This window comes from Macrosteles quadrilineatus, unplaced genomic scaffold (genome assembly GCF_028750875.1).
Source record: "Macrosteles quadrilineatus isolate MER2022 unplaced genomic scaffold, UCM_ALF_1.0 Scaffold_3__2_contigs__length_128488019, whole genome shotgun sequence".
NCBI classification, from domain to species: Eukaryota; Metazoa; Arthropoda; class Insecta; order Hemiptera; family Cicadellidae; genus Macrosteles; species Macrosteles quadrilineatus.
The window spans coordinates 36494764-36522763 of NW_026542596.1; the positions used below are offsets into that span (position 1 = coordinate 36494764).

A 28000-nucleotide genomic window follows, 5' to 3' on the forward strand; every position below is an offset into this window, starting at 1 on the left:
AGTCACATGGATCACTTGGCGATCAAGGTAATGTAACCTTATATATATGTTATCTGAGCCTTCGATTAAATTTTAATAAAATTATCAGTCAAAGCCGTGACAACTTCGTATCGACCCCTGGATTTTTCTCGGTCCTTCTGAGCACTCCAGGGAAGAAATTTGAGTGCGGCCGGTTCTAGGGGTCGGCCTAGCCTGACTTTGGTGAATACTAAGTTTATATTCCACCAAAGTAAAACACCAAAATACAAAATACCTTTCGGTTTTTAATTCCGAAATGCTGAAAGTTCTAGTACCTATTTAAAATAGTCTAGAAACACTTTTTTAAAGCCTTTAAAACACATAAAAGTAAATCTAAATTTAAAAAAAATTCCACTTAATTACAGAATGTCCTTTATGTTATTTTAACTCTTGAAAACTTAAAAAATTAGAATAAATTGTAACATATTTCCGTCTTGTCCATGAATATATTTTAGGCCCTTTCTTAACTCATGAAACCCCAACTAAAATTAGTATTTTACAATGCACGATCTAATAATCTACAAAACATAACAAATTTAGGCCAAAAATGTTGATTAAAAAGTAGCCTATTTTATGACAATTTTCCTACACACCGACATTTATGTGGAGAAATGGCCAGCATTCCTAAAAGCAATACCACAAGTAGGCCTGGAAAACCTCAAATAAAATTGTTTCACCCGCTCGAGGCACTCAAAGGGTTAAAAAATAGCTACCAGCTTAATGCAAAAAAATCTGAAAAGTAGCGTAGCTGCTGCTAACACTACAATAAAAGTAGCACGCTAATTCTCAACACTGTAAACTAACTAGATGCAGTTTGTATTTTATTGTTGGTTGAAAGTGTTTTTCGATGTCCATTGAATTTATAATAGCTCGTTAACAACTAATGTGTAGTGAGAATCCAGTAGATATTTACCTGAGTCCTGTCTGAAGTTAGGAGTGGAGGTGGGGGGACATTTGAACTACTTCTGTTCCTGGGCGCACAAAAACCTGGCTATACTTATGCCACTAATGCCAGTGTCTCCAACACATTCTGCCCTGATCACTGAGCCAATCCAAACTAGAAAATATGATGGAATTGAATACCTAGATTTCAATGGTCAAATTCACTAATGTTTCGCCTATATCATAGGATTTGGAGGGATAACTTTACAATGCCTATGTATAGGCGAAACCTGTAGTAAGATTGACCATAGCCTACTCTATTGAACTGTGGATGTAAGGTGTGTATACCTACCTTAAATAGGGTTGCCATATCCCCGGAGATTACCGGATTTTTACGTTAAAAATGTAGCTCCGGGGGATTTCTGCAAAAAGTGAGAAATCTCCTCTTTTTTTTCTCTCTATTAAAATACATTATAAAACGGCACTTTTGGAAAAAAATAAATGTTTGCCTTTGCTGATATCGTTATGCAATAACTGAAAAATGCAACTCTCATACTCTACTAGCCTAACGTTTTTTTATTCCTTGGTTTCACTTTCACTAGCAACACCCTTAGTTTATCTTTATCGTCTGTTTCATTGCTCCCAGTCCTTCAATTTGCGTCTGCCGGCCAGTCCGAAGGTATCCGTGCTCACTACCAAAGCCTAGCAGACAGAGAGCGTTTTGTTGCCTTTATTCGGTTTATTTGTTATTTATAAGTGAGATGTGACAAGCGATGCAACATTTAATATTTTGGTGTACCGTTTGAATATTGACATTGCGTAAACTTAGCATGAATATTGGGTATTTATTCCATATAGGTGCCTCCAAACGAATTTTTAATTTTTATATCTTACTTTATAGTTTTTTACCTTCTGAATCCAAATTTACCATTATTTTTCACCGCTGATGAATATTTCTCAAGATATCGCCGTAAAAACATACTTAACATTACAATAAACAAAATAGGATGGATAACATTTCAAGTGATTCTGTAGTCATATAACTTAATGTTCTCTATAATAGGAATTTCGTCACATTATTGAGATATAGATGGACTGGTGGACTAATAACATGTAGTTGTTATTTAGGCATGTCAGGGTGGTAGGTCGTGCTGAGAAAAACACTTCAAATTACTTTTTCAAAAATGTTTGCATTTTTGAAATAGTAATTTGAAGTGTTTTTTTCTGGATTTTAATTTTACAAAAACAGTCTGCAGGCGACATAAACTAACAACTTGATACATTATAACCTAAACTTTAACTTACCTAATCTAACCTACCTTCAAAGGACTTAATGCAGTCACCAATTCACATACAGCACGACCTATCACCCTGACATGCCTTTTCTGACATCAAAAGGAGTTTGCCTAAACACATTCTAGAGGTTTGGTTAGGTTAGGTTATGTTAGAATAGCACCATTTTATTAGGTAATTTCTAAACGGCGAAATATAAATCAATAAATCATTAATAAGGATAAAATACTGGTAACAATAATAAGTTATTAACTTATTGATCTTAGAAAGTGAAAAGTATAACTTAATCAGGTGATTTTCATATTGCAGAATCAGAATTAGCTAATTAAAGTTGTCACTACCATTTGCGTGACTGATTGAAAACAATCAGCTGTTGGTTTACTTAACCCATAGTTCATTCCACTTGTAAATGTCATCCACCCTACCTTGTTTATTGTAATGTTGTATATTATTACGGCGATATCTTGAGAAATATTCATCAGCTGTGAAAAATAATGGTATATTTGGATTCAGGAGGTAAAAAACTATAAAGTAAGATACCAAAATTAAAAATTCATTTGGAGGCACCTATACGGAATAATTACCGAATATTGGACAGAAACGGTATTAACTAATAAATATAAACAAATTACGTCACTGGCCCAAATGTCTATAGGCTAATAGCGGTAACAACTGGAAATTTTTTGACAGTTCCATTTAAATAAAAACAAAAATGTGTTTACTTTCGGGCTAGTGACATCATATTGTTAATGTTTAACTTAAGTTCATGACCCATAGTTTATGTCGTAATATTATTGCTACTAGGTACGGTATACAATTTTGCTAGCCCGATAAATTTTATCCACTATTATAGTGGGGGCCGCCAGCTAAAATCTCCTCTTTTTTGTACAATACCATATGGCAACCCTAACCTTAAATAATAATTTAATTTTACAGCCAATTGCTTTAATTGTTCTAGAGTGAAATTAACTTATACCTAGGCCTATTTGCTTTTTGTGACACCAGTAGGTAGGCTAAGTTACTTTGGTATTATTCGGAGGCCACCCTTATACAGCGAGCTGCGGCGGTTTTGTTAGGTTGGGTTAGGCCTATCATAAAATATATTTGCAGGATTTTTCTCATATTCGTTATGAATCAATGATACCAGATGAGCCATACTTTCGCCCCCCAAATCCCCTCCAAGTAGGCCAAGATCAGGTCGTTGTCCGGAGCGTACGCATCACCTGTCACCGCCTGTATATCTGGGTCAATGTCATAAATGATGACTCATCTGGTATTGTTAAATTCATAACAAAACGAGGACAGTCCTTCAAACATATTTATGATAACCCAACCTCACATAACCGCCGCAGCGCACTGTATACCTACTTGGGATGTGGTAGCTACTTAGCGGCGGCAACGCATTCAACTCAATCCTCGCCGATATCGCTGCCTTGTAGGAGGCAAAACTAAAAGGTCGCTTATCGTAATGATGTCAAATTTAATAGGTACGGTATGTTCTTTCCAATTAAGTAGTTAAGTTATTTTTGATCTCCGATAGGAAAATCCCTCTAAAATAAGTGGCCTCAGGATAATACCAAAGGTTGCACTTTAGTTTACATCCTAAATTTACTATTACACAATAGGCCTATACATTAACTACCAGAGCTGATTATAAAATGAAACTGTTCTAAACTAAGTTAAACCATAAACCTAACCTTAACTTAACCAAACTGCAGTAGGCTTATGTGAGTAAATGTAGGATGTAAACTAAGTGCAACCCAACCATACCTTTGTCTGATTTTTGTTATTAAAATCGTTGAAATTTATTTTACTAAGTTTTAAGTTTCTGCCACATCACTATAAACATGACTACATAACCTATTGCCGTGAGTTAAGTATGGAGAATATTTTCACACCTTAAACTATTGATGTAAGCTTAATTTAATTTTAGTTTTAAAATAAACTTTATGAGTCATTCAGATTGTTTGGTATTAGTATTCGAAGTACTGTGTTGTGTTTTAACATAAAATTACCTGTAATTTATTTCAAATATTTTGAACTTGAAGACAAAGAAAGGAAGGAATCTTACGTTTAGTCAGTACTGCCAACAGTGCCAAGCCAGCCAACTGCCACTGCCCTACTGCCGTCAGTGCCGTCTGCCTCTGCCAGCTGCCACTAACCACTACGCACTAGACTGAGACCTTGGGCTGAGACTACTACTCCAAGCCCGAAAGGATTTTTGAGATAAGAATATGCCTATGATAATCGGAAATAGCTGCGCGCGCACTACGGCGGCACGGCACGGACGAGCGGGCGGCACGGCAATTTTTAAAAGTTAATAACATTGAATGTAATATGAGTGCGCCCACTACGGCGGGACGGCCGGCAACGGACGTTCGGCAGCTTCCGCCGTTTGTTAAAAAGTCCGGGAGACAGAACTCTAGGACATTTCCGAGCTGCCGTACCGCCCGTACCGACCGGGAGCACTGCACACCGACCGAGCGGGCGGCACGGGACTTCTGCCATTCTCAACTGGTCTCTGTCAAAGTCGCAATGTTTTCGTGTGTTTTATAGGCTACTATGTGTGTTGTAAACATGGATGTTAGTAAGTTGATTGTTCTGGTTGAGAAATATACGAAACTGTGCGACATGCGACATCCGGAATATTTTAATAACGCTCGGCGTGAAAATATATAGGCAGAAATAGGATCTATTATGAAACAATCAGGTAGGTTTTTTTTTGTGTTACACATTATGCTCTACAAGATCAGGAAACGAGGTGTGGAACTCTCCAAAACTGTCTTTTCATGTTTATGTGGTTCATCCAAAATCTGCTTCCGCCTTCTTGTCTCCTCTTCCTCTGCTAAAATTAAACCTCCTATCACCACTTTATCTACATCCATCTTTACTCATAAGTTTTATCTCGCAGACTGTCAACTGTCCTAAATTGTGGATGTCCCGTCCCGTCCGTCCGTGCCGCCCTAGTGCGCGCACCCCCTCTTAAAAATGCCGACCGTGCCGTACCGCCCGTCCATACCATGCCGCCGTATAGTGCGCGCGTAGCCAATGTGTTCTATCATCATGCGAAATTTCAGTCCAATCCGTCCAGTAGTTATTGCGTGATTGAACTTCAAACAAACAAACACACAAACTTTCACATTTATAATATTAGTAAGATAAGGGAGAGTATGTTTTATCCATGGTCGTCTTACTTCTTACTCAAATAGTAGTTTATTGGGATGTAAGAAGATAGTACTGTACATTTAATTTGGACATTTTACAGGTTATGAAAAATCTATTTTCGTAGTCGGTCATTTGTTTCTTTTATTCGAATTAATACCATTTTGTGAACTTCTACAAATAAAATGATTTAGTTTGTATTTTGTATACTGGGGCTTTGTAACCTTGAATGCTTGTCCTTGATAGGTTATATTTGATTCTTTGAAGGCCTATTATATCTGTTGTGCGAGTGTTAACCATAGTTTGGTTCCTTAATATTTCTGTATTATTAACTTACCATTACCCAGAGCTTATATAAAGAAACAAATAATTTAGTATATTGAAGCGTTATTATGCGCGGAGAAAATTCAAAAAAATTGTAATTTTAAAATTCCTATGTTCTTCTTTGGAGAATAAGTCAACTGTTGTAGTTTGCTTATTTATGAACATATTTTGATCAAATTTGGAAAATACATTAATTTCTTCCTAAACTACAGTACCTATTAACATTTTACATCAAAAACACTTTTTTACCCTCCCTGTTGCAGCAAACCTAAGTACTCGTTAAACTAATTCTATTTAAATAGGGAATAAATGTGATATATTTAAGGAGACATTTTAGTGTAAATCCAATGAGGCAAATGGAAATTTGCTAAGTCTGCAGGTTTGCTGCGGCGGGGGTATTTTTCCTTTCTCTGAGCATGCAAGATAATTTGTGGTATTTACTCAGGGGAGGTATAGAAGAGGCTACGATGACAGCTGAGGGCTTCTTATTAGCTGAGGGAACGCCATTACCGTAACAAAACGATCGATAGCCATCGGCTTCGGTGGTCTGATGGTTAGCGTGCCGGGCTGATATACTGCAGAACCCGGGTTCGAATCCCGCCGGTGGCATTAACTTTTTGTCCAAGATTTTTTATTTTCAGCAAGTTTGGTTGGTTTGGTTTGGTTATTACAGTTTAATTTTATTATTAAGTCATTATAAAATTTTAATTGAGCAATTTCTAGTTTTATTTTATAAACAGAATTATTTTTCCGATTACTATAAACTTTTGTTATATTATTTCTTTATCAGCAAGTTTGGTTAGTTCGTTTAGGTTATGATAGTTTAATTTTGTAATTAAGAATTAATAAAATTGAATTTTAGGCATTTATAATTTTATTTTATGAACAGAACTATTTTTGCGATTAGTAAACCTTCATTGCCAAAGTGCTCTCTACTACAGCGCTGTTCACGGAGGAATTTTGAACTAAATGCCTCATTTGTACCTCCCCTAAGTCAGACCCATAATTTGTTGGATGTCTTGTATGCAACTTGTACATCGTTCTTTGACATTTCTTTTCTCAAGGTGTTATTGGGTAGGTGTAGGTACTACTCCCAAATTCAGCGGAGACTTATTTTTTGTTGCTGGGTTCTGGGATGTCTTTTATTTTATTCTTCTGTTTTTTAATGAGTTTATCAATGAGAGAGCTTTTGTACCTGTTGGAAACTGCTATGTATTTCAAAATGTGTATTTCTTTGTTGTAATTTTCTGGGGTGAGTGGTATGGATAATAGTCTATGGACGAAACTATTGTAAGCAGCTGTCTTGTGGTTGAAAGGATGGTGTGATGATGAGTGGATGGTCTGGTCGGTTGTTGTGGGTTTTCTGTATATTTTAAATTCCAGGTTGTGGTCGTCTCTTGTGATTGTTACATCTAAGAAGTTAATTGACTTGTTGGCTTCGGTTTCGAGAGTGAATTTTAATTTATGGTGGACTTTATTTAGGTAATATCCGAGTATCTTGATTTGCCTTTCATTACCATTAACACATTGCGTGCGGGTCGGTCGCCGGCGACCGGTTCCTTATCATTGAGATAAGTTCAATTTTTAAGAGGAAACATGACGGCCGCATTGAAAGAGTTAAATAAAATTAATGTGTCATCCACATATCGGCTGTAGTGAACTATTTTTTCCTTTTGTTTGTTGGAATTTGACCATAAAAAAATAATTTCAATATTATTTAGAAACAGTTCTGAAAGGACGCTGGATAGCGGAGAACCCATTGCTAGGCCTTCATGTTGTGTGTAATTATAAAACTCTAGGATAGAATAAAAGACAGCAATTAAGTACATTTTCATTGATATATGTTTACAATACTAATTTAAACTGACCCTAACAGGTCTTCTACAACAACATTGACATTGTAAATAGGAAAACTTACATCCTTACTGCCTTATTATTGTATTACACTTAAAAAAACTTATAAACATTTATTTGTAGCTAAAAGAAATGAGAAAAAACAGTACCACATATGAACTATTCTAAAATGTCATTGAACTAACAAGATACAATTCAATAAACTTTAGTAATAATAACCTCATGAGCTTCATCTTCGACTATTTTACAAAAGTCCAGATATATTCGTGAAAAAAAAAAATGAAAAACAAATAAATATTCAAAATTAAATAAATAAACAAAAAGAGATATATAATTAGGACTATTTGAATAGATAGAAATAACAAGTTTTCCTTCTAAACATTAGTCTAGTTTGTTCAGCCTTACAAAAACTTAATTACAAATTTTCAGTAGTTGACGATGTAGGCTCCATCGTGGTCCTTATAAGGACTTAATAATCGTTTAAATATACACATGAAAACTACAATAAAATTTTCTCTGATAGCCCTAAACTTTATAATATGGTTAAATTATAAATTCAAACGTAGCCAATACCTATTGACACTATGGTACAATACCAAATTAAATTTTTATTCTTCTAGTTTGAACAGTAGTAGTTTATGTTTACATTTGATTTAATAAAAGAAAACTTCTAATTTTTTATCTCACAATCTTCCAATCATGGTGCTCTACTTTATCTAATGTAAGGAATCCAAATCCCAAAGAATTATTAGACAAAAATTTATCTTCAATTGAATAAATTTTATTTCAACATATTTTACGCTCTACAGGGAAGACGTTTACACAAACCACAAGTTGTTCTTTCATAGCCTTAATTAGCATTTTAGGAAGTAACTGCAATATCTTTATGTTTGAAATGAATACAACGATTAGAAATGTTAATGTCACAATATGCTGTAGAATCTAAGTTTCCCAAACTACACCGGGCCTGATGATACAGATAAGAAAAATCTACAAACAGGGAGCAAATTTTTAGTTTAGTTAAGTTACAATGTTTTCCATTTAATGCTTAAAATTGTATTTGATTGAATCACTAATATTTTAAATCTTGAAGCTTATGTAACAAATAAAATATAATATAACTGATTAAGTAAAAAAGTCGGTAAAAAACTTTCAAATTTGAAATAAAACTTCCCTTGTCCACACCACCAAAGGCCTCAGTTTGCTAATATTTGTTATGCAATTTCAGAACACTGCTACAAGTTTTTCAAATAGGCTATATTAAATTATATGGGTGTATAACTTCCAAATGTTTTGAATTAATCATCAATCTTAAATTGCATTATTACACATTCATAGAAAACAACAACACAGAACGCCAATTAAAAATTAATTTTAGAGAATTCACCCGAAAAGGAATAAGTTAAGCTGTTACTGTAGGTGGCACTGTTAGGTTTGTGAAGACACCCAGGCCCAGGACCGATTTGCTTTTTCATTTTGATTTCCCCAGAGGCCAAAATCCTTATTTGTCTTCTCAAGATAAAAATAATAGTGACTGGAATCTTGATACATTCTTTAAATCTTCTTATCTGAAACAAATAAAAAAAAACATTGGTTCAGTATTTCACAATACAATTTTGTGGTTGATATTTTGTTATCATAGAAATATTTTTCCAACAATTAAGGCTGCGCTCTACCCATTCTGGCGCTTGCAAATGCAAGGGTTTTATAGTTCTTACTGTTTGTAACCTCAATTGTGAACCGATTTAAATGATCTTGGTGTCATGTTTTTCGTTAAATATTATTGTAGGTTTTCTGAAACAACCAATTGCATTGCCGAAAATACAAGTATTTTAAACCATATTCCATATCTTCATAATCTGGAGGCTACCTATTTTGGAAAATAAACTTATAGCTTTGTAAAATTAAAATTTAATAAGGTTACATTTTGAATTAAACTTCATGAAATTAAAATTACAAAAACATTGAAAGAATTTATTTTAAAACTTATTCAAACCAGCGTTATCAGCTCTCATGAAAATAATGTTATTTGTTTGATACGAGGCATGTTTTTTAAACTAAGTACCGTTTTTAAATTTCTCCGTTCCAGCACTGTGATTGGCATTTTTTAAATTTGCGCTGTGTATGGGCATCTATTGGTAAGACCTAGACGGAATTTTGAGAAAAATCGGCCGTGTTTACATCCGGTTTCGAGCATTCAAAATGGTGCCGCCAATTGAGACTGCCGCCGCCTGTGAAGTGCACGCTGTAATTAGATTTTTAAGTGCTAAAGGTGTGAAAGCCATTCAATATCATCGACAGATTAGTGAAATGTATGGCGAGAACATTATGAGTGCCATAATGGTACGCAATTGGATAAGGGCATTTAAATACGGCCCCACCAACGTTCATGATGAGTAATGCACTGGGCGGCGTCATTATTGTCCCCAGTACCCAGTGCGTTACTCATCATGAACGTTGGTGGGGCCGTCTTAAAATGCCCTTACCTACTTGCGTACCATTCCACCACTCATAATGTTCTCCCCATACATTTCACTAATCTGTCGATGATATTGAATAGCTTTCACACCTTTAGCACTTAAAATCTAAGTGCTATCTAGTCGGCGGCAGTCTCAATTGGTGGTACCATTTTGAATACTCAAAACCGGATGTAAACACGGCCGATTTTTCTCGAAATTCCGGCTAGGTCTTACCAATAGATGCCCATACACAGCGCAAATGTCAAAAATGCCAATCGCAGTGCTGGAACGGAGAAATTTAAAAACGGTACTTACTTAAAAAACATGCCTCGTAATTTTAAATAGTTGTGGTTGTAAAAATTAAAGATGGGTCAGTTAGTTACGGCCGCAGTTTTTTACCCATATTTATTAGGAGGGAAAAATCTAAACCGAGAATTGACAGGGAATGTTGGTTTTGATTTAGGCCTATTGATTATTTCACAATGATTCTGTGGTGATCCCGTGACTTGATCAAGAGAAACAAGACTACAAGATTTTGCCCCGATCAGGGGCAATAACAATTATGTTTTTGTAAAAAATCTAACTTTTGCCGATATTTGTGGAACAATCATATTGTTCCTATGATCGCAAAACACAATGTTGATGTCACAAAACTGAGGAATACGAGATGTCTACACAATCGATGTTCAAGATTTGGCTACTGCTGTTGCGGAAGATGATAATGTCTTGGTGAACACGGGAGATGTTCAAGATTTCACCATGACCACTAATAATGAAATTGAATTGTAATTTAAGCTTTAATAATAAAACATTTAAACATAAACATTGGTTAATGAATTTTGATTGACTTGTTTGGAATAATTTAAATATGATTGAAATAAAGAAAACACACATAAAGAAATAAATACTTAACATATCTACCCCCTTGAACTATTTAGTTCAACAATACATGGTAACAAATTAAACTATAAATAGAACTAAAAGCAATGAAGCTTTGAGATAAGAAAAAAATCTATAAATAACTGTTAAATAAAACTAAAGAAAAAACATAGGGGTTTTGAAGCTAACTTAACATAATCTACAGGAAGAGGGGAAAGCTTCACTATAGGCCGAGTGATAAGTCCTGCTTGTGTAAACTTCAGCCACTCTGACTATGTTGTCTTTGCCTGGGAAGACTTTGGTGATACGACAGGAATAAATTAGGAGAATCTGTTGGTCTTGAGGAACAAAGAACCATACATCCAGACGATTCATAATCTTGCATGAATTCAGTGTAGCTTTTCTTGAGTTCGACACTTCGGTTGAAACGATTTTCCAAAGATCTAAAAATACTATAAGCTGACTTGGCTGAATCTCCTAGAACTGTAGGTTTCTTCTTCAATGGTAGTCAAACTTGATATTTCCTATCGGGAAGACGAGAGTGTGTTTTCATTAAGTAATCATTGCTCTTTACATCATCAGGAGAAATCTTTGAAGCTGTTGGTACTACTTCTGATGCCCAGAAATTTTGAACAGCACTATGTGAATCAAAATCTGAAATTGTGAGGAGATTCACTGTTGTGCTGGTACTAGAGCGCGTATTGTCAAACTGGACAGGAGCATGGCCTAATAAAACATAACCAAAGATGGTGTTAAAAGCAGTAGGCATATTATGCCCCAAGTGTACCGGTTCACCACAGAGGGTATAAGCGAATAGGTCTGCACCAAGTAGCATATCTACAGGAGCAGGTACATCGAAAGTCGGATCAGCGAGGATTAGATTGTGCATTCGTTTCTTTACTTCTTTTGAGATATGACATCTGGGCATGTTGCTGGTTATTTTGTCTAGTATAATGACTGGATGGTGTTTAGCAAGGAGTTGACCACTTAGAGAACTTATATTTAACTGACCTAAGGCTTTTGATTGAACAAAGGTTGAAGATATGCCAATGATATTTCTTTTTTCTGAAGACTTGCAGGTAAGAATCAAATTATGTGCACAGTTTTCAGTAATAAATGTTTGCTGTGCAGCACTGTCCAATACAGCTCTCACAACTATTGTTTTACCATTTGCACTTAGTTTTACCAAAGTAGTACCTAGAAGAAGTACAACATTATCATTGTCTTGTGCTAAACCAACAAGAGCTGATGTTGATTCATTTGAAGAATTTTCAACTGTAGTCCTACCAATAACCTGACTCCATTCCACAAACAATTCAAAGCCGCTCATATTAATGCACAGTCACTTTGTAAACATATTGATAAAGTCAGAGCAATTTTTCAATCGCAAAATTTTGAAATTGTAGCTGTTTCAGAAACCTGGTTAAAGCCGAGTATTTCATCCGGGATTGTTGCAATGTCTGGTTATTCTATCTTTAGGAATGATCGGCTTAACAAGACTGGAGGTGGTGTAGCTGTCTATGTTAAGGACGGTTTGAATGCCAGACAATTGTATGCACCTCCGGGTGAGTACTCGGCTAAACCTGAGTTCATGTTTTTAGAAATTTGTTTGTCTGGCTCAGATGCTCTTCTCATGGGGGCATGTTACCGCCCTCCAGGCGTGGGGCATCTGGCAGATTTTGAAGACATTCTCTTGCGCCTCATGCCTGGCTACGGTCGTATTTTAATCATGGGCGACTTCAACTGTGACTTATTGAAACCTGAGCGCTACGACTGCAGACAATTAAAAAACATGTTTGACTCTTGCAATTTTACTATACTTCCACTGGACCCAACGCATCACACTGCCGAAGCTGAAACTCTATTAGACCTCATCATTGTAAATGATCCAGAAACTTCAGTCCACCACGGACAGCTTCCAGTCCCGGCCATATCTCGCCACGATTTAATCTATTGCGCCCTCTCAATACGAGCACCAAAACCCCAACAAAAAATCATTACGTATAGAAACTTTCAAAATTTAAACGAAGCTAATTTTTTAGCTGATGTTTATTTGATACCTTGGCAATCTATACATACTCTAGAGTCTGTTGATGACATGGTAAATTCCCTAAATGAAATGATTTTGCAGTTATATGATAAGCACGCTCCAATCATTACCCGAAGGGTTAATAAGAAGCATCCCGTGCCTTGAGATCCTCAGGTTAATGGCTCAGCGGGACTCAGTCTTTCGCAGAGCCAGGAGAACTAGAGACGTGGGGCTAATGGCCCAATACCGTCAGCTCAGAAACCAAGTTAAGCAACAATTACGTAACTCTCGCCTTCATTACTTCCATAGGCTGTTTTCAGATAGAAAACAGGCTTCTTCTGTGCTATGGCGTAATTTAAAGAAGTTTGGTCTTGGAAAACAAGAACAGTCGAACACTGTATCTGTCCCGTTAAATGTATTGAATGATTATTTTTTATCAGCCTCTACAAATTTAAATAGCACAGTTATTCAGAACCATTTAAATGCAATTTAAACAATGATTTTCCTGAATTTCGTTTCCGTACAATTTTGCAATCTGATGTCTTGAAAGCTATAAGACGAATTACGTCTGATGCTAATGGTGCTGACAATATCCCAATTTCTTTAATAAAACGGGTTTTGTTTGCTCTCCTCCCTACGGTAACTTTAATTTTTAATTCTTCTCTAAGAACAGGCATTTTCCCAGAAAAATGGAAGTCTGCTATAGTCCGTCCTTTGAATAAGATCTCATCCCCTAAACTTCCTCAAGATTATAGGCCGATTAGTATTCTTCCAGCTCTCTCTAAGGCACTCGAAAGAGTTGCCCACTCTCAAATATCCGATTTCCTCTCTCAAAACAATATTTTAAACGAATTTCAATCAGGTTTCCGGCAATCCTATAGCACTGAAACGGCTTTGCTAAAGATAACTGATGACATACGCCTTGCTATGGATCGTAGCCAATGTACAATCTTAACTTTATTTGATTTCAGCAAGGCTTTCGATACAGTCAATCATGAAATTCTTCTTACAAAACTCAAAATAATAGGTTTTTCTAATAGTTCATTATCCTGGATGAGATCATATCTTCATGGCCGAAAGCAGTGTGTGTCTCATGACAAAACTATGTCTGACTGGAGGCAGGTGCCTTGTGGTGTTCCTCAAGGATCAATACTTGGCCCTTTACTTTTTACTATCTACATAAACGACATCAGTTCAGTCTTACAACACGCCAAGTTTCATTCTTACGCTGATGACTTACAAATTTACGCTCACTTCAAAGTCAGTGTGGTGAATGAAACAATCACATCAATGAACGACGACATCAACAGAATTGTTGAGTGGGCAGCAAAGAATGGACTAAAACTTAACCCTGACAAAACCAAACCAATCATTATTGGCCACGCACGACAACTAAACCGACTTGACCAAAACTTTTTACCTCACATCACTGTGAATGGTACTGTATTGCCATACCAAAACAAAGTTAAAAGTCTTGGTTTGACGATACACAACACACTAGACTGGACTGACACGGTGGTTAACACTTGTAAAAGGGTGTTTGCCGCTGTCCACACACTGAAGAAGTTGCAAAGACTTTTACCATTTCACATTAGACTTTTACTGATCAAGTCACTAGTGTTTCCCCACTTCAATTACTGTAATACCGTGGTTAATGATATGACCGTGGCTTTGGCAACAAAATTGCAACGAGCTTAAAATTACTGTATAAGATTTTTGTATGATCTTAGACGAGATGATCACGTCACACCGTACTATGTAAATTCTTCTCTTTTAAAACTGTCTGACGTTAGAGAAATACGCATTATTAATATAACTCATTCGGCCATCAATCTCAAAATTCCAAATTATCTCGCGATCAATTTTAGATTTTTAAATGAAAGAGGTGCAAGAAATACCCGCTCTGGCTCATCAACTCTCCAAATTCCTCACCATAAGACAACAGTTTATAATAGATCATTTACAGTAACAGCATGTCGCCTTTGGAACTCACTACCATTCACTATCAGGAGTATAGAATCCCGTTCCCAACTGACGGCGGCGCTGAAGGCGAACTATCTCGATCGGATGACCGTGGCTTGGTGGGATGGCGTGCGTTAGGCCTAGGTATGGCAAAGAGTGAATGTGTGTGTGTATGCGTATATTAGGGACAAAGATTTATAACTTTAGTTTTTACTTATTATTTTGTTTATAGTTTTAAAAGATTTGTAAAAATACATTGTTTAGTATATATTTAGTACATAAGAGGTTAACTGTAAGAAAGGACCATGTGGTCCTAATGTTCGCCTCAATAAAAAAGTATTTTCATTTCATTTCATTTCATTTCAATATTTGTTGGCTCAAGAGCCTTAGGGATTTAGATTGATGTTGAAACTGGTTTATGAATGAAGATTTTCTTTTATCCACATGATAAGGATAAGATTTAGGATTTGAGCTGGGATTGTCTTGCTTTGTAGATTCTAGATGTAATAAAGTGTGATGGCGACGCTTACATATTCTACAAGATCCAGATGAAGCACAGTTTCTGACTGTATGATTGCTACTTAAACAATTGTAACATAGTGATTTGTTTTTAACAGCTGTCAATCGTTTGTCAGGAGTAAGTTTAACAAATTCATCACACTTGTAAATTGTATGACCACTTTTATTGCAATGTACACGAGTCTGCTGATCCATATTTATGGAAAAAAGAACAGTTTTAGTCTGTGAAGTTGTTGACTGTGAGTTATGGGATTGATTTGGCCTAGGATTGAATTTTGAGTAACCAGAGAAACTTTTGGCAGTTGTGTGGGCTAAGTTTGCTGCTTCTAACTCAGTGCATTCCTTTAGTCCAAAGTAGTTGCATAAATGTTTTGACCCAGAAAATGACGGGTGTAAGTCAGCCCAGCGGATCATACAAACGAGCAATAGTAGATAAAACTGATCGCTTTGTGGATGGAGTAGCAGAGGGACTGACTACTAGTATATGGCGATTATGGGCATTAGCATTTTCTTGAAATGTTAACACAAAGGTTCGGAGTTGCTTAACAGAACAACCTTGCATTGAGGGAAGATCTAAAATGTTGTTGGCATGTAGAGTAATTAACAACCTTGAATTATTGTAATGTTGATGGAGTAACTCCCAAGCAATGTGATAGTTGGCTGTGGTTACTGGTAACCCTTTGATTAGATTTAGAGGTTCACCACTGAGACATGACGATAGGTGAATTTTTCTACATCGGTAATGTTTGAGTTCTTATGTTCAGATATTTTTTAAATAAGTTACAAAAGGAAATCCATTTTTTGGGTTGACCAGAAAAGGTACCAAGATCAATTCGAGGGAGACGAAGACCAGAAGTGGCTATTTCAGAAGTAGTGTTACTTGTTTGGGATTGCTCTAAATTGGGTTTATTGACTGGAGCAAGTACAGTACATAAGGTAAGTGCCCCAAATACCAACACCCTAAGACCAGAAATAAGCTGTCTTAGGTCATAAAAAATATTAAGGTTATGTAAAACCTGTTTTTAATGGAATAAATCAATTTGCCATAATATTAACAATGAAAAAACATCAAAATATGACATAAAAACCCTAGTTTTAACTACTTATAAGCATTTAAATGTTGGGTAGCAAATATGCAACTTTACAAAAAATACCGACAACAATGAAAATTATTCCGACATCTCATGTCCTAATTACCGACAGTATGTTTATAAGAGGGATTTAAACTACAAGGTAACTTTGTATTTGTAATAAATGTATTTTTAAAGATTCCTTGTGTTTTCAATTTCCTGAATTACCACTCGTATCTTAACATTTTGTCATTCACCACCCTAAAAAATTATCCTTAACCAACAGGTTATGTTTGACGATCTTGCTAAACAAAAGTCACTTAGTATTTTTGCTGAAAACAAATGCTCAAAGTCGTATCAAAATGTCTTTTTACCTTTAGCAAAAGTAAGTTAGGGTATTTTTAACAATAACAATCGTGATCAGTAGTAAAAACATCGACATCTGACGAAAATAAACACACTGCTTAGCACCGACATACAGCTTAGCAGCCGATGACGATAGCTTCGCCATGACCACCTAGAGTAGTGTTTGCTTAGTTTCCGAGTTATACTCAATTACATGTTAGCTTATATAATAAGATGTGGAAAGTAATCAATTGCATTATATTGCATAAAATCATTGTTTATTCTATAAAATCACACGACATGAACATATGAATAAAACCACCAACAAAGAAGAGAAGAAAATACATTTTTACAGATTAAAATGGGTTAAACTTAGACTAATCAAAATTCACAATGTACGTAGTAACTTATGTACAAAAGACTTTACAACAATATTACAAGCAAATATTAATTACAACCTACAGCACAACAAATAAGAAAATACATTTTTACAGATTCAAATGGGTTTATCCACGGCCGCCTTTAACTACAAAGGCGGCCGTGGTTTATCTTAGGCTACTCAACATTTCAAAGTCTGTGGTACAAATTATGTACAAAAACCCATCAACAGTCAAACAACACAAACAAATACAAGCAAATAAGGATTAAAACCTACAACAAAGAATAAAATACACTTTTACAAATTTAAATGGGTTTAACTATGACTAATCAAAATTTACAATATCTGTAGCAACTTATGTACAAAAAGGCTCTACAACAACATTCAGGCAAAGAAATTTAAACATAGGCCTACAGCAAAACAAAGAAGAAAATGCAATTTTACGATTTCAAAATGTTTTAACTTAACCTACTCAACATTTACTACCTATATGTACAAAATACCTTGTTCAGTTGATTCACTGTTCGTTTACTTACGAACTAAAAGTAAGGTACCCTCGTCTGTCAAATAGTGGTTCTTTCAAAATGTTTGTTATTTCTACAAAAGGGACTTCGTCAACGTCGTCCACTTCAGGCCAAATAAATTTTTCTCCTCTTCGGGCGAGATATTTAATTTCAGCCGTGTTGTCTTGAAGAACACGTAGCACTTGACCAATATATTTTTTGTCTTGATCGGGTTTAGCAGTTGGATATGGTACTACGACCCAATGTCCTACACCAATATCCTTTGTGTTGGGCCTTTCTGCACTTGAAAGTTTGTCAAAGTCAAATTCATTAACTGGTGGTTGAGGGTAGTCATTCTCGTCGAGCTCAGATGAAGCTTCTTCTCTTTCTTGTTTCTTCTTGCTCGTCTTTTCTTTCTTCACTTTCACGGTCTGTTCTTTCATGGCTTGTAGATTTCGCCTTCTTTCTCTTCTTTCTTCTAAATCTTTTGCTTTTTTTGCTTTTTGTTCTGCTAGGCTTCTGTGATACACCTTCCAGCTTTCAGATGTCATGACTGTAGGCATTTTTACGCTGTTTCTTTTCTTCTTTTTGCCAGAGTCTTTTTTTGGACCAGGCCAAAAAACACAGTCCTTGAAAGGCGATGGAATGATGTCTTTAACGTCCTGAGTAGAAGTAGATGGCGGGGGCGTTTGACTTCTAACAGCCTGTGAGGTAGATGGCGGGGGCGTTTGACTTCTAACAGCCTGTGAGGTAGATGGCGGGGGCGTTTGACTTCTGGCAGCCTGTGAGGTAGATGGTGTCGAAAGCTCGGAGGGGGTTGGTTGACAAGCCAATGATGAGTTTTTTATATCTTGTAAAATCGGGTTAGAAATAACAGTAACTGGCAAATCCAACACAACAACCATGTTTTGACCGAGGCCCAAGTCTTCAAATAGCTCCTCATTCAGCACAATGGTCTCGTTTAAGTCATCCAGAGTCATGTCAAAGTTGAAATCTGCCTCCACAGCTGGTGTGAGAACGTTAGGGGCGTCTGCTTCTTCAGGCAAAATGGTGGCGTCGGGTTCATCATTGGGACCGATTGTGGCGTCGGGGTCTTCAACGTGATCAATTGTAGTGTCTTGATTGATTGGAAGATCGTTGGCTGCAATTTTCAAATCTTCTCTAATACCTCTCCATATCTCAAATAGAGATTCATCACGCCTTTTAACAGGCCCACCTCGCCTAAAAACCTTCAGTCTCTCACTCCCTATCTTCTTCTCGAGATACACCAACGCGGTATTTATCTTTTCCACATCGTCATTTGATTTTACAACCGATTGTGGTTTTTGCTTTTGGGCCAAGTTCCCCACTATTTTAGTCAAGTCAATGTCTTGGACACTCAAACTTAGCAAGCCGCAAGTTTTAAACCCGTGTTTAATGGTTTCCGGCTTCAAGGTGGAATTGATGACGGTTTGCAGAATGGCCGGGAAATCTTCTTTTCTCACTTTCTGTGATGAATTTTGAAACCGCCACTCGCCAACAGCTTTTTTCCACGCCGTTTTTAACGGGTGGAAAACAGCAACATCTAATGGCTGCAAGATGTGTGTGGCATTAGGCAAAAGGGCCACGAGCTCAATTTCTTTGGATGTACAAAATTCGCTTAACTCTAGGGACATATGTGATACATGACCGTCCAAGAACATGATCACTGGTCGCGGTACGTTGTTGGCGGTCAGGTATGGCTCAAAGGTGTTTGCCATGTACTCAAAAAATGACTCACATGTCATCCATCCTGCCTCACTTTTGCCTAATGCCCACCCATCTGGAACAGCCATCCCTACCTGTACCGGGATACGTTCGTATGCATACAATAGCATTGGTGGTGCAACGCCACCGTCCGCACTAACTGTCATAAGGACCGTAACATTCTCTTTGTCCGTGTTGCCTGCCACATTGTAAACACTTCTGTCTCCTCTTGCGGCAATGACCTTCCCTGTTTTGGGAGCAAGAAAAAAGGCGGTCTCGTCACAATTGAAAATTCGCCGCGGATCCTCGAAGACACTCATCAACTGCTTTTCTTCTGCATACTTTTTTACTTCTGCACACCACTCCGCGACCCTCTCCTCAGTGATGGCAGCACGTGAAGTCGTCAGGGTCTGGCACTCCCGGACGGCGAGGTTTTTGTGGCGGCCCATAAAGAGTTCATACCATCGACGGCCAGGTTTATCGTTGACGAATGGGTTAGGCCTACCCGTGCTGGTGAGCATCCGCCCAGCACTATGGATGAGTTGATCTTTAGTGATAGGGAAACCTCTCGTCTTACATGTTAAAACCCATTTCACTAGGATGTCTTCTTCGTCCTGAGAGAGAATTGGCTTCCTACCCAACTTACAGTTTTCTTCGTAACGCCCAGACACTTTGTCATGGAGCGTTACCCTAGGTACTCCAAACCGTTTTGCCGCGGATGACACCGTGTCGGTACCGCTCCTAACCGCCAGAATAGCCCCTTTCATATCTTCGTCAGAATACTGCTTCCGCTTCTTTGGCGGGGGCGTTTTTGTTGCAGGCATTCTAAAAAAAAAAAAAAAAAAAAATCAAAACACAGCATTGGTGTATATATTATTATATTTATTTATACCGGTATATGTGTTTGTTTTCGTTGTCAACTTTAACATGTAAGTTATTGGATTTTGTATTTCTTAACACAATTTAAAAAATAACGACAATAAAAACATTTAATAATTATGTCAACAACTTCAAGTAGTAGAGAGGCTAGTTCGGTATAAAAAATAAAGATTTGTTTTTTTTAGTAGTAAAAGAATTAAATCACGACAGTTTGTACTAGTTTTCAAACAAGTGTCGGTATTATTTTGCGTACAAACGTATTGGAATTAATACCGACAGCGCCGCGTCGGTATTTGGCGAAATGACGAAATTTTGCTTCAAATACTGACAGCATTAAAATTAAGGAGAAACAGGTTAGATTTCAATATTTTGATATCAGATTTAAAAGTATAAATGTTGACGTGATCATTAAACCAACTGTCAACCCACGTACATATGTTTTTAAACTTTTAATCTCTAAAGCAGAACTCTATGTTCCTAGTGAAATACATTAAGTTTCTTACCTGAAATCACAGTTGACATACAGCGTCCGACGTATTCAACTCGCTCAAACTCAGAAAAGGAGGGAACGGATTCTTCTTCTTCTCGATCATAGAAAAAAACACGGCGCTCACAGCTATCTAAATATTAGGTTAGTGGAGACGTATGTGAGCTTATTTTTTCAGTGTAAAAGTGAAAGTGTCGGTATTTGGTGCAGTGTTGGTATTTAGGGCACTTACCTTACACTGTGAATTCTCAAAAATAAGTCATTGATTTCATCTTGCCTAGTGGCGGTTTCCCGCCTTCCTAGTGGCGGTTTCATTAATAGCCCTAATTTTTTCAATTTGAACTTCGGTTAATTGTTCGGAACCCATTACTTGAAGCGCATTAACATGAGATTGCAGTTGAGTTAAACAAGCTTTTGTGAGTTTGGCTTGTTTGATAAATGTAGAATACCTGATTGAAGACATAGTGTACGTTGAGAATAAAGAATGTCTTTGTGTAGTTGTTTGTAAAAATTAAAGTAGCCTAACTTATTTTAAAATGAAAACAAGTAGACCTATACGGACATGAATTCAAGTTAATTATTCTTCAGTAAAATATGGCATAACAATGAGAAGGTAGGCCTATCAGTTTAAGTAACATAAACATGTACAAAGGTAGCCTAGTAGAAAAAACAAAGAAAGAATACTTTGAAGTAAAGAATTACCGAACAGAATGAACACAATAGCCTAAACTACCTATAATGAGGTAAAAAAGTTGTTAACAATGAAATAAATCCAAGCAGTTAGTATAGCCTACCAATAGAATCAATTAAACTAGGCCTAAACTTAATATTGTAATAATGACAAGTATTTAATTGAGCCTAGCCTATTTGTCTATTTAAAAAGGATGCAAGCAGTTTATTTTTGTTTGAACAATATTGGTTCAGTTGAGAATATGTGCATACTGGCACAGTTTAGCTGTAAATGTGCATTACTGGCACTGTTTAGTTGAACATGTGCATACTGGCACTGTTAACATTAATGTTTGTTTTCACACTGGAAACTACACAGTTTATAAGATAGGCTATTGACTTCAATTAGTTCATGCAGCATGCAACAGGGGCACATTCACAAATTGGGATGTAGGCTACTGAATTGCAAACATTTAAAATGTTGAAAATTAGACTATAGGTCTTTTAAAAGGTATTGCTTGAATGTTCTTAGAAGCACTTTTAAGTTAAATCCATGGACCAGAAACAAGATCCGGCTGTTGAAGGACCAATTTATAATAATTAAATATTCTTTTTAGATACAATGTGATATAATATAATTTAATGTAATAACATATGATAATTTTAATATTGAAATGAATTGTAATTTAAGCTTTAATAATAATAAATTTAAACATAAACATTGGTCAATGAATTTTGATTGACTTGTTTGGAATAATTTTAATATGATTGAAATAAAGAAAACTAATAAATACTTAACAACCACAAGTTATATTTTATAAGGTAATTAAAATGTCGCCGTTTAGATCCTGAGAAAGGTGTGTAGCTTTTTGATGGTTTGAAACTGGACCCAGCTGTCCTTGATCATTGGGCTTTTAATAAGAACGGTCCTGATTAATGAAACAGCTGATCTTAGTCAGTAAAAAGCTACACAAGGCATCTCTAAAGAATGGTGAAAACTAGAGGTCGCTATCTCTTTTCTAACCAAAATGGTAGCCAATATTACTATTACGAACCAATTTTACCATTGATTTTCTACAACATTTGACGGGCTACCATTTTGGATAGAAAAGAGATAGCGACCTCTAGTTTTCACCATTCTTTAAGTTTTTATAAACACTTCAAAATGAGGTGTCACTTGAAGGGGGTTTACATTTAAAATATTTGAGTTACCCCCCAAATCCCCCCTTTTGGGAGGACACTTAAAAATTTTAAAATCAAAAAATGAAACTTCCTGCTAAGATTGCACGACCACCAAAAGGATATTTCTGTATATTTAATGGGAAAAATATTAAAGGGGGGGGGGGTCTTGACTTTTTATTCACCCTGTATAAGTTACCTACCATCACCAACAGCAAAACCTATACCAAGAAAATTACAATTAGTGTGGCTAAGGCTAAAATATAAGTGCGTGGAGATTTGATCAACTTAAATCTGAATATAACCAAAAACCCTTAAACAAAAAGTGAACTGATAAAAAATTGCAACTGACACATCAATAATTAATATAGTATTTAATTAACATCTCCATTATCACAATCTCATATTACATGGCCACTTACCAATAACCGGAAAGAGTCCCACCCGGCATGAAATGTTTGTGAAACGGCATCATGTGCTGGGGAAACATACCACCTCGGCCTGGACGCCAGCCTCCGCTGAACATGGGCCTAGCACCAACGGCAGGTCTGCTCCAAGGCTTGCCTGTAGGAAACCGTCTGGCGTAAGGAGCTCCTCGGTTGTTAGGTGCTTTCCCATTAACTTTGTAAGCATGTTTACTCGACGTAATATGCTGTGAAAAATTATTAAGTATTAACCTTCTCATTCGGAATATTAAATTTAGAAAAAATAATAAGTAGTGTGCAACTCTATTTGACTACACCCCCACTAAACTGAGGTCACAAAAACCCCAATAAAAATTTTCAAATAAATTGGAAAATTGACTAGGCAACAGAAACCTGCCGCTGTGACACAGGTAGTTGGCCCGACTTGGCAAACAGAATCTAGTGGAATAGAGGACGACACAGATCTCATACTGTGATAGAGATCAAGTTAAAAACAACTGTCAATTATAATTGGTTGAACCTTGAGAAAGTCTGTTAGCTTTTATTTTTTTTATCCATGTCTATGCGTTTTTACTGTTTTTTTCTTAAACCTTGTGACATCTAACATTGACCTTTTGAAAGAAAGCATTACTTTCAAAGCCCAAATTGCATCTAGGTGTGAAATTTATTTATGAATTTATTGGCAAGCACCACAACCACTCGGCAAACAAGATAATTCTTATAATCAACCAAATTGATGATCAGGCTTCTGATTTCAATGTTGTGGAATTAGGTGAGGAAAAGCCTCACAATACATGCCCATTCTGGGCATGTTTTGTTTTGTTTAATTATGTTTTGTTTAAATTGTCTTTGCCACTTTGTCATATCTATCCAAATGGTAATAAGAAGCACTTTGTTTTTCTGAATATAAATTTTTGACTAAAATTACTCGTTTTTGTTCAACTTTAGAACTTTTAGAGCTCGAAACTATAATTAACTATACATTAACATAATGTTAACATTTAAACGTGTCATTAGATTTAAGGATTACATTTTACCTGATGCAGTTGAAGATCGGAGTTGACATGAACATTGCATGCTGCGCAGTACAAACGATTCGGTCCAATGTCCACATTCACCACACCTATTGTCATCAATACTATCTATCTATCACATCGTCTGATGAGATTAAATAAGTCAGATTGATCGACAAAAGGACAGAAAAATCAAGATTTGTTAACTTCACTTTTGTTTTAGCATGCTATGTTAATAGTAACAATTAAGACTTTACCAAATACAGTACTTAAAACCAATACACTTTTAAATCTGTTTACAGTAGAACCCCGCTAATCCAACTGTGACATCGCCTTTAAGTGAAAATGTTATGTAGGAAATAACGTGACTGTTTGCAATGGTTCTGTGAAGATTATTACCATCTCTTGCATTCCCGGTAAAAATCTTGTTTATCACCCAAGATCACGGAAAATCATCATCGTTTTCCGCAATTAAAAACATTTATCATTTTTCTCCGCGTGGAAAATCCTGGACATATTAAATCCATGGTCACAGAAAAATCATCATTGTCTTTGGTGATTGCGGCAAGATCCAGGACATATCCCGTGGTCAAGTAGACATCATCATCGTCTTCCGTAATCGTGGCAAAATATTAAACATCTTCCAAACACGAGGGGACATTACTATTGTCTCCAGCAATCACCGAAATTTTATCTTTTTTAGTCTTCTATCTGTGATTGTGGCAAACTCCATCCTGTAGTAAAGGAACCATTATCATCATCTTGCGATCATGGAAACTGTCGTTACAGTAGACTCCCTCTTATCCGGACTCCTCGGGACTGTAGCCAGTCCGGATAACGGGTTTTCCGGTAAACCGACGTCCCCAAAAACTTTTAACGTTTAAATGCATACTGCATACAGTATTTGACAAATTTATGAGAGCATTGTATTTAGACACGTAATCACTGGTCCCAAATCTTTCCCACAAGAACAATCGTTTTAGTACTGGCCACTTCCTGCCGATCTAGTCCGGTTAAACCGATATGCTGATAAAAATTGTCCGTTTAAAGAGATGTCAGTTATCAATAAATGTCAATCAATAAATGTCAGTTAATAATTTGGCCATTTAATATGCTCCTCGGGTAATCCGGCCTTTTCACTGTTCCGACCATGGCCCATAGGTTCTGTAGAGGACGGATTAGTGGGGTTATGTATAGATACAAGTTGAAATAAGTTTTTAGTCCTTCAAGCCTACTGATTAGTAAAGTACACTCCCGATTAACCGGATACTATTGTATTTTGGTTGAGTTTGAACTGAGCTATAACTTGACACAATAATGTTTACATCAATACATTGTAATGAAAAAGACTGGCTCGTCCAGCTTTCCAGCCTGTTGGTGGACAACCTAGTTAGGCTAATGTGTGATTTTCATTTTTTAGGTTATTTTGGATCATTCTTACGTTAAACACCAAAATGGTTATTTCAAGTATTCATTTAAACAAATGGAAAATTACTTGTTTTTTTACTTTTCTCTAAACGGAAATATAATATAATAGGTAAAACAATTATTGTTTTCTGACTGAAAATAAAATTGTATTTAGGCCTATAACTACTTTGGATAGCCGGGAGTATCCTATAGCTTTCCAATTAAACTGTTTTGGTTTGTAATGCTGTTCACCTATTGAACTTAAAAAGCTATTACTTGATTTTGATCCATATTTCATATTTGGAGGATTAAAAATTCTACAAACAAAATATAATCTTACTATTAACATGTATATAACGTATCCAAAATAAATAGTAAAAGCTCAAGATGGGTTTTTCTAGGTGGGGAAGCAGAACACTGCCTCATCTTGTCTTAGGTAATTTATTATACTGTTCTCCTTAGAAGCTAAGGAACTAAGCCACTAGACGAGCAAAAAATTGCTTCTCCGCGTTCTGCACCTAGGAAAATTCAGCTTAAATTATTAAAACCCCGTCTTTATCAATACCAAAGCCAAAAGGTTTTTTACAACAGCCTGTATTTTTACTTCTGCAACAAAATAACATGGTTGACATACCTTGATTGCTTCCACTGGTATCAGCCACTTGCACTGTGTTGGATTTATTTGCCTCGGCTTTACTTTTGTGTTTAGAACCTACCAAACACAACATAATAACGTGTTATTGCAATTCAATCACAACCATAGTTGGAAAAGTTAGTCAAAAGTTCTAACTAGTTAGATGTTATTAGTTGTCCCGTAAAAAGTAACTGATAGAAGTTATTAGTTAGTTGAAAAACTAACTGATAGAAGATAAATTTAGTATTCGTGGAAGTTAGCTGTTTGTTGGGCAGTTGTTTTAAAGGATTTCGTAATGAAACATCTTGGTTATTAATCTATACTATAATATGAAAGTTTTTACACAATGATAAAAAAAACGGCTCCTACCAATTGCAATCATTTCCTCCAATTGCAATGCTATCGAGAATCTATATTTAGGAAAGAGGAAGTTTGTATATATATAGATTTGAACGTTAGGGACTTCGAAACCGCTCGACAGATTGTAATGAAACTTTCAGGCATTATTAAGCATTATTCAAAGATGGTTTGTGTGAAGTTTGGTGCAGATCCGTCAAAAGGGCTCCGCCCCAGTAAATGAAATTAAAAATGAAAATGAATGAAATTAAATAAAATGATAATGAAATGAAATGTGAAATGAAACTGAGGCTCCGCACCAGTGGCTCAGGAGTTTCCCATGTTAATCTTATGAGTACTTATATTTAAATGGAATTAAAGAATCTTAACAGCTAGTTCAACTAAACAATTTGATTCTGCGATGTTAAATAGCATTAAAAAGTTAATATGTTTACCAACAGGGTGCAGCACTATCATTGTTTTAATTTATGACAACAGCTAATTTGCAACCAAAAGGTGAGTGAGCGTAGCGACGAGCTAAACCTGAAGGCAAGTGAGCGCAGCAAACGAGCTCCAACTTAAAGCTAAGCTAAGTAAGCGTAGCGAACAAACTTCAACCAGGACGTGATTGAGCGATGCGATCGAGCTCATCTTGAAAATGAACGAGCATTTGACATGAAACCACATTAGGAAAGGATGATGTCTGTCGGGCCACCTAGTTGCTTATATAGGTAAATACCTAGTGGGTAGGTAAATATAAATTGGGTATTTACCCCAGGCCCGGGTAAATACCCAAAAACTGGGTATTTATAATTTTTACTCAAGTTAGAGAAGATTGAGATGTTTTTTTGCAATTATTACTATGTAAGGATAGTAAAATGATGATAAAATGTGTTAAATAAAATTTCATATGGTCACTACTACCATTTTACTTCTGGGTATAATCACCATAAATACCCAGGTCTGAGCATAAAGCATAATCGGCATAAATACCCGGTCGCATAGTTGCACTGGTCCTGACTACTTATGATTTTTTAATTTCTATGATAGATAGATGAATTTATTTTATTGAAAGTGAAGAAAAATAATTTGTAAAGCAATAATTATTATTTAGAAATACAGGAAAATTTAACCTAGTAGTGGCCTATGTGTAAACAACTTAAGAAAATAATTAAAATTCAATCTGTACGATGGCACGATTTAATAATATTTTTGTACTAGATCTTTTGGTATCAATGGTATTAAAATAAAAAAAAACTAATTTCATAAACTTGTGATACTAAACATTTGAATCTATAGCACAATAAATCTTTCAAAATTATATTAAGTTAGACCAAAAAACAGGAGATACATTTTTTTAGTAGGTTTATCCAAATGGTAACTTATTGTTTCCAACTAAGCGGTAACACAGAAAAGTGTAATTACTTTTAGTTTTCTGTCATTCTGCCTATGTCAATCAGGCCTTAGGTCTGTCTAGCCTTCAAAGCCATTTATACAACAACAATTTTAACTATCATAATTTAATAATTAGTAGAAGTAGGTTTAGGCTCACTATTTCTCTGATGAGG

General features: G+C 36.0%; 2 protein-coding genes across 3 annotated transcripts in view; both read right to left on the reverse strand.

Annotated features, from left to right (window-relative positions):
• LOC128988996 (zinc finger protein 708-like) overlaps positions 1–4178 on the reverse strand; it is a 56354-nt gene extending 52176 nt beyond the window's left edge. The window contains exons 1-2 of the mRNA XM_054410842.1: positions 4092–4178; positions 932–1075 (exon numbers count right to left, since the gene is read on the reverse strand). The gene's annotated coding sequence lies outside the window, so the exon portion shown is untranslated. The remainder of the gene's footprint in view (positions 1–931; positions 1076–4091) is intronic.
• A 3320-nt stretch (positions 4179–7498) lies between these two features.
• The window catches only part of LOC128988997 (zinc finger protein 385B-like), a 29588-nt gene continuing 9086 nt past the window's right edge, over positions 7499–28000 (reverse strand). Inside the window, exons 5-8 of one of the 2 annotated variants that reach the window (XM_054410845.1) lie at positions 26097–26174; positions 24080–24165; positions 23040–23269; positions 7499–9101 (exon numbers count right to left, since the gene is read on the reverse strand). In XM_054410845.1, the coding sequence (XP_054266820.1) occupies position 9101; positions 23040–23269; positions 24080–24165; positions 26097–26174 (395 nt within the window). In that variant the 3' untranslated portion in view covers positions 7499–9100. Of the gene's footprint in view, positions 9102–23039; positions 23270–24079; positions 24201–26096; positions 26175–28000 lie in introns of those variants that run through there. The other variant, XM_054410846.1, reaches the window with a different exon arrangement.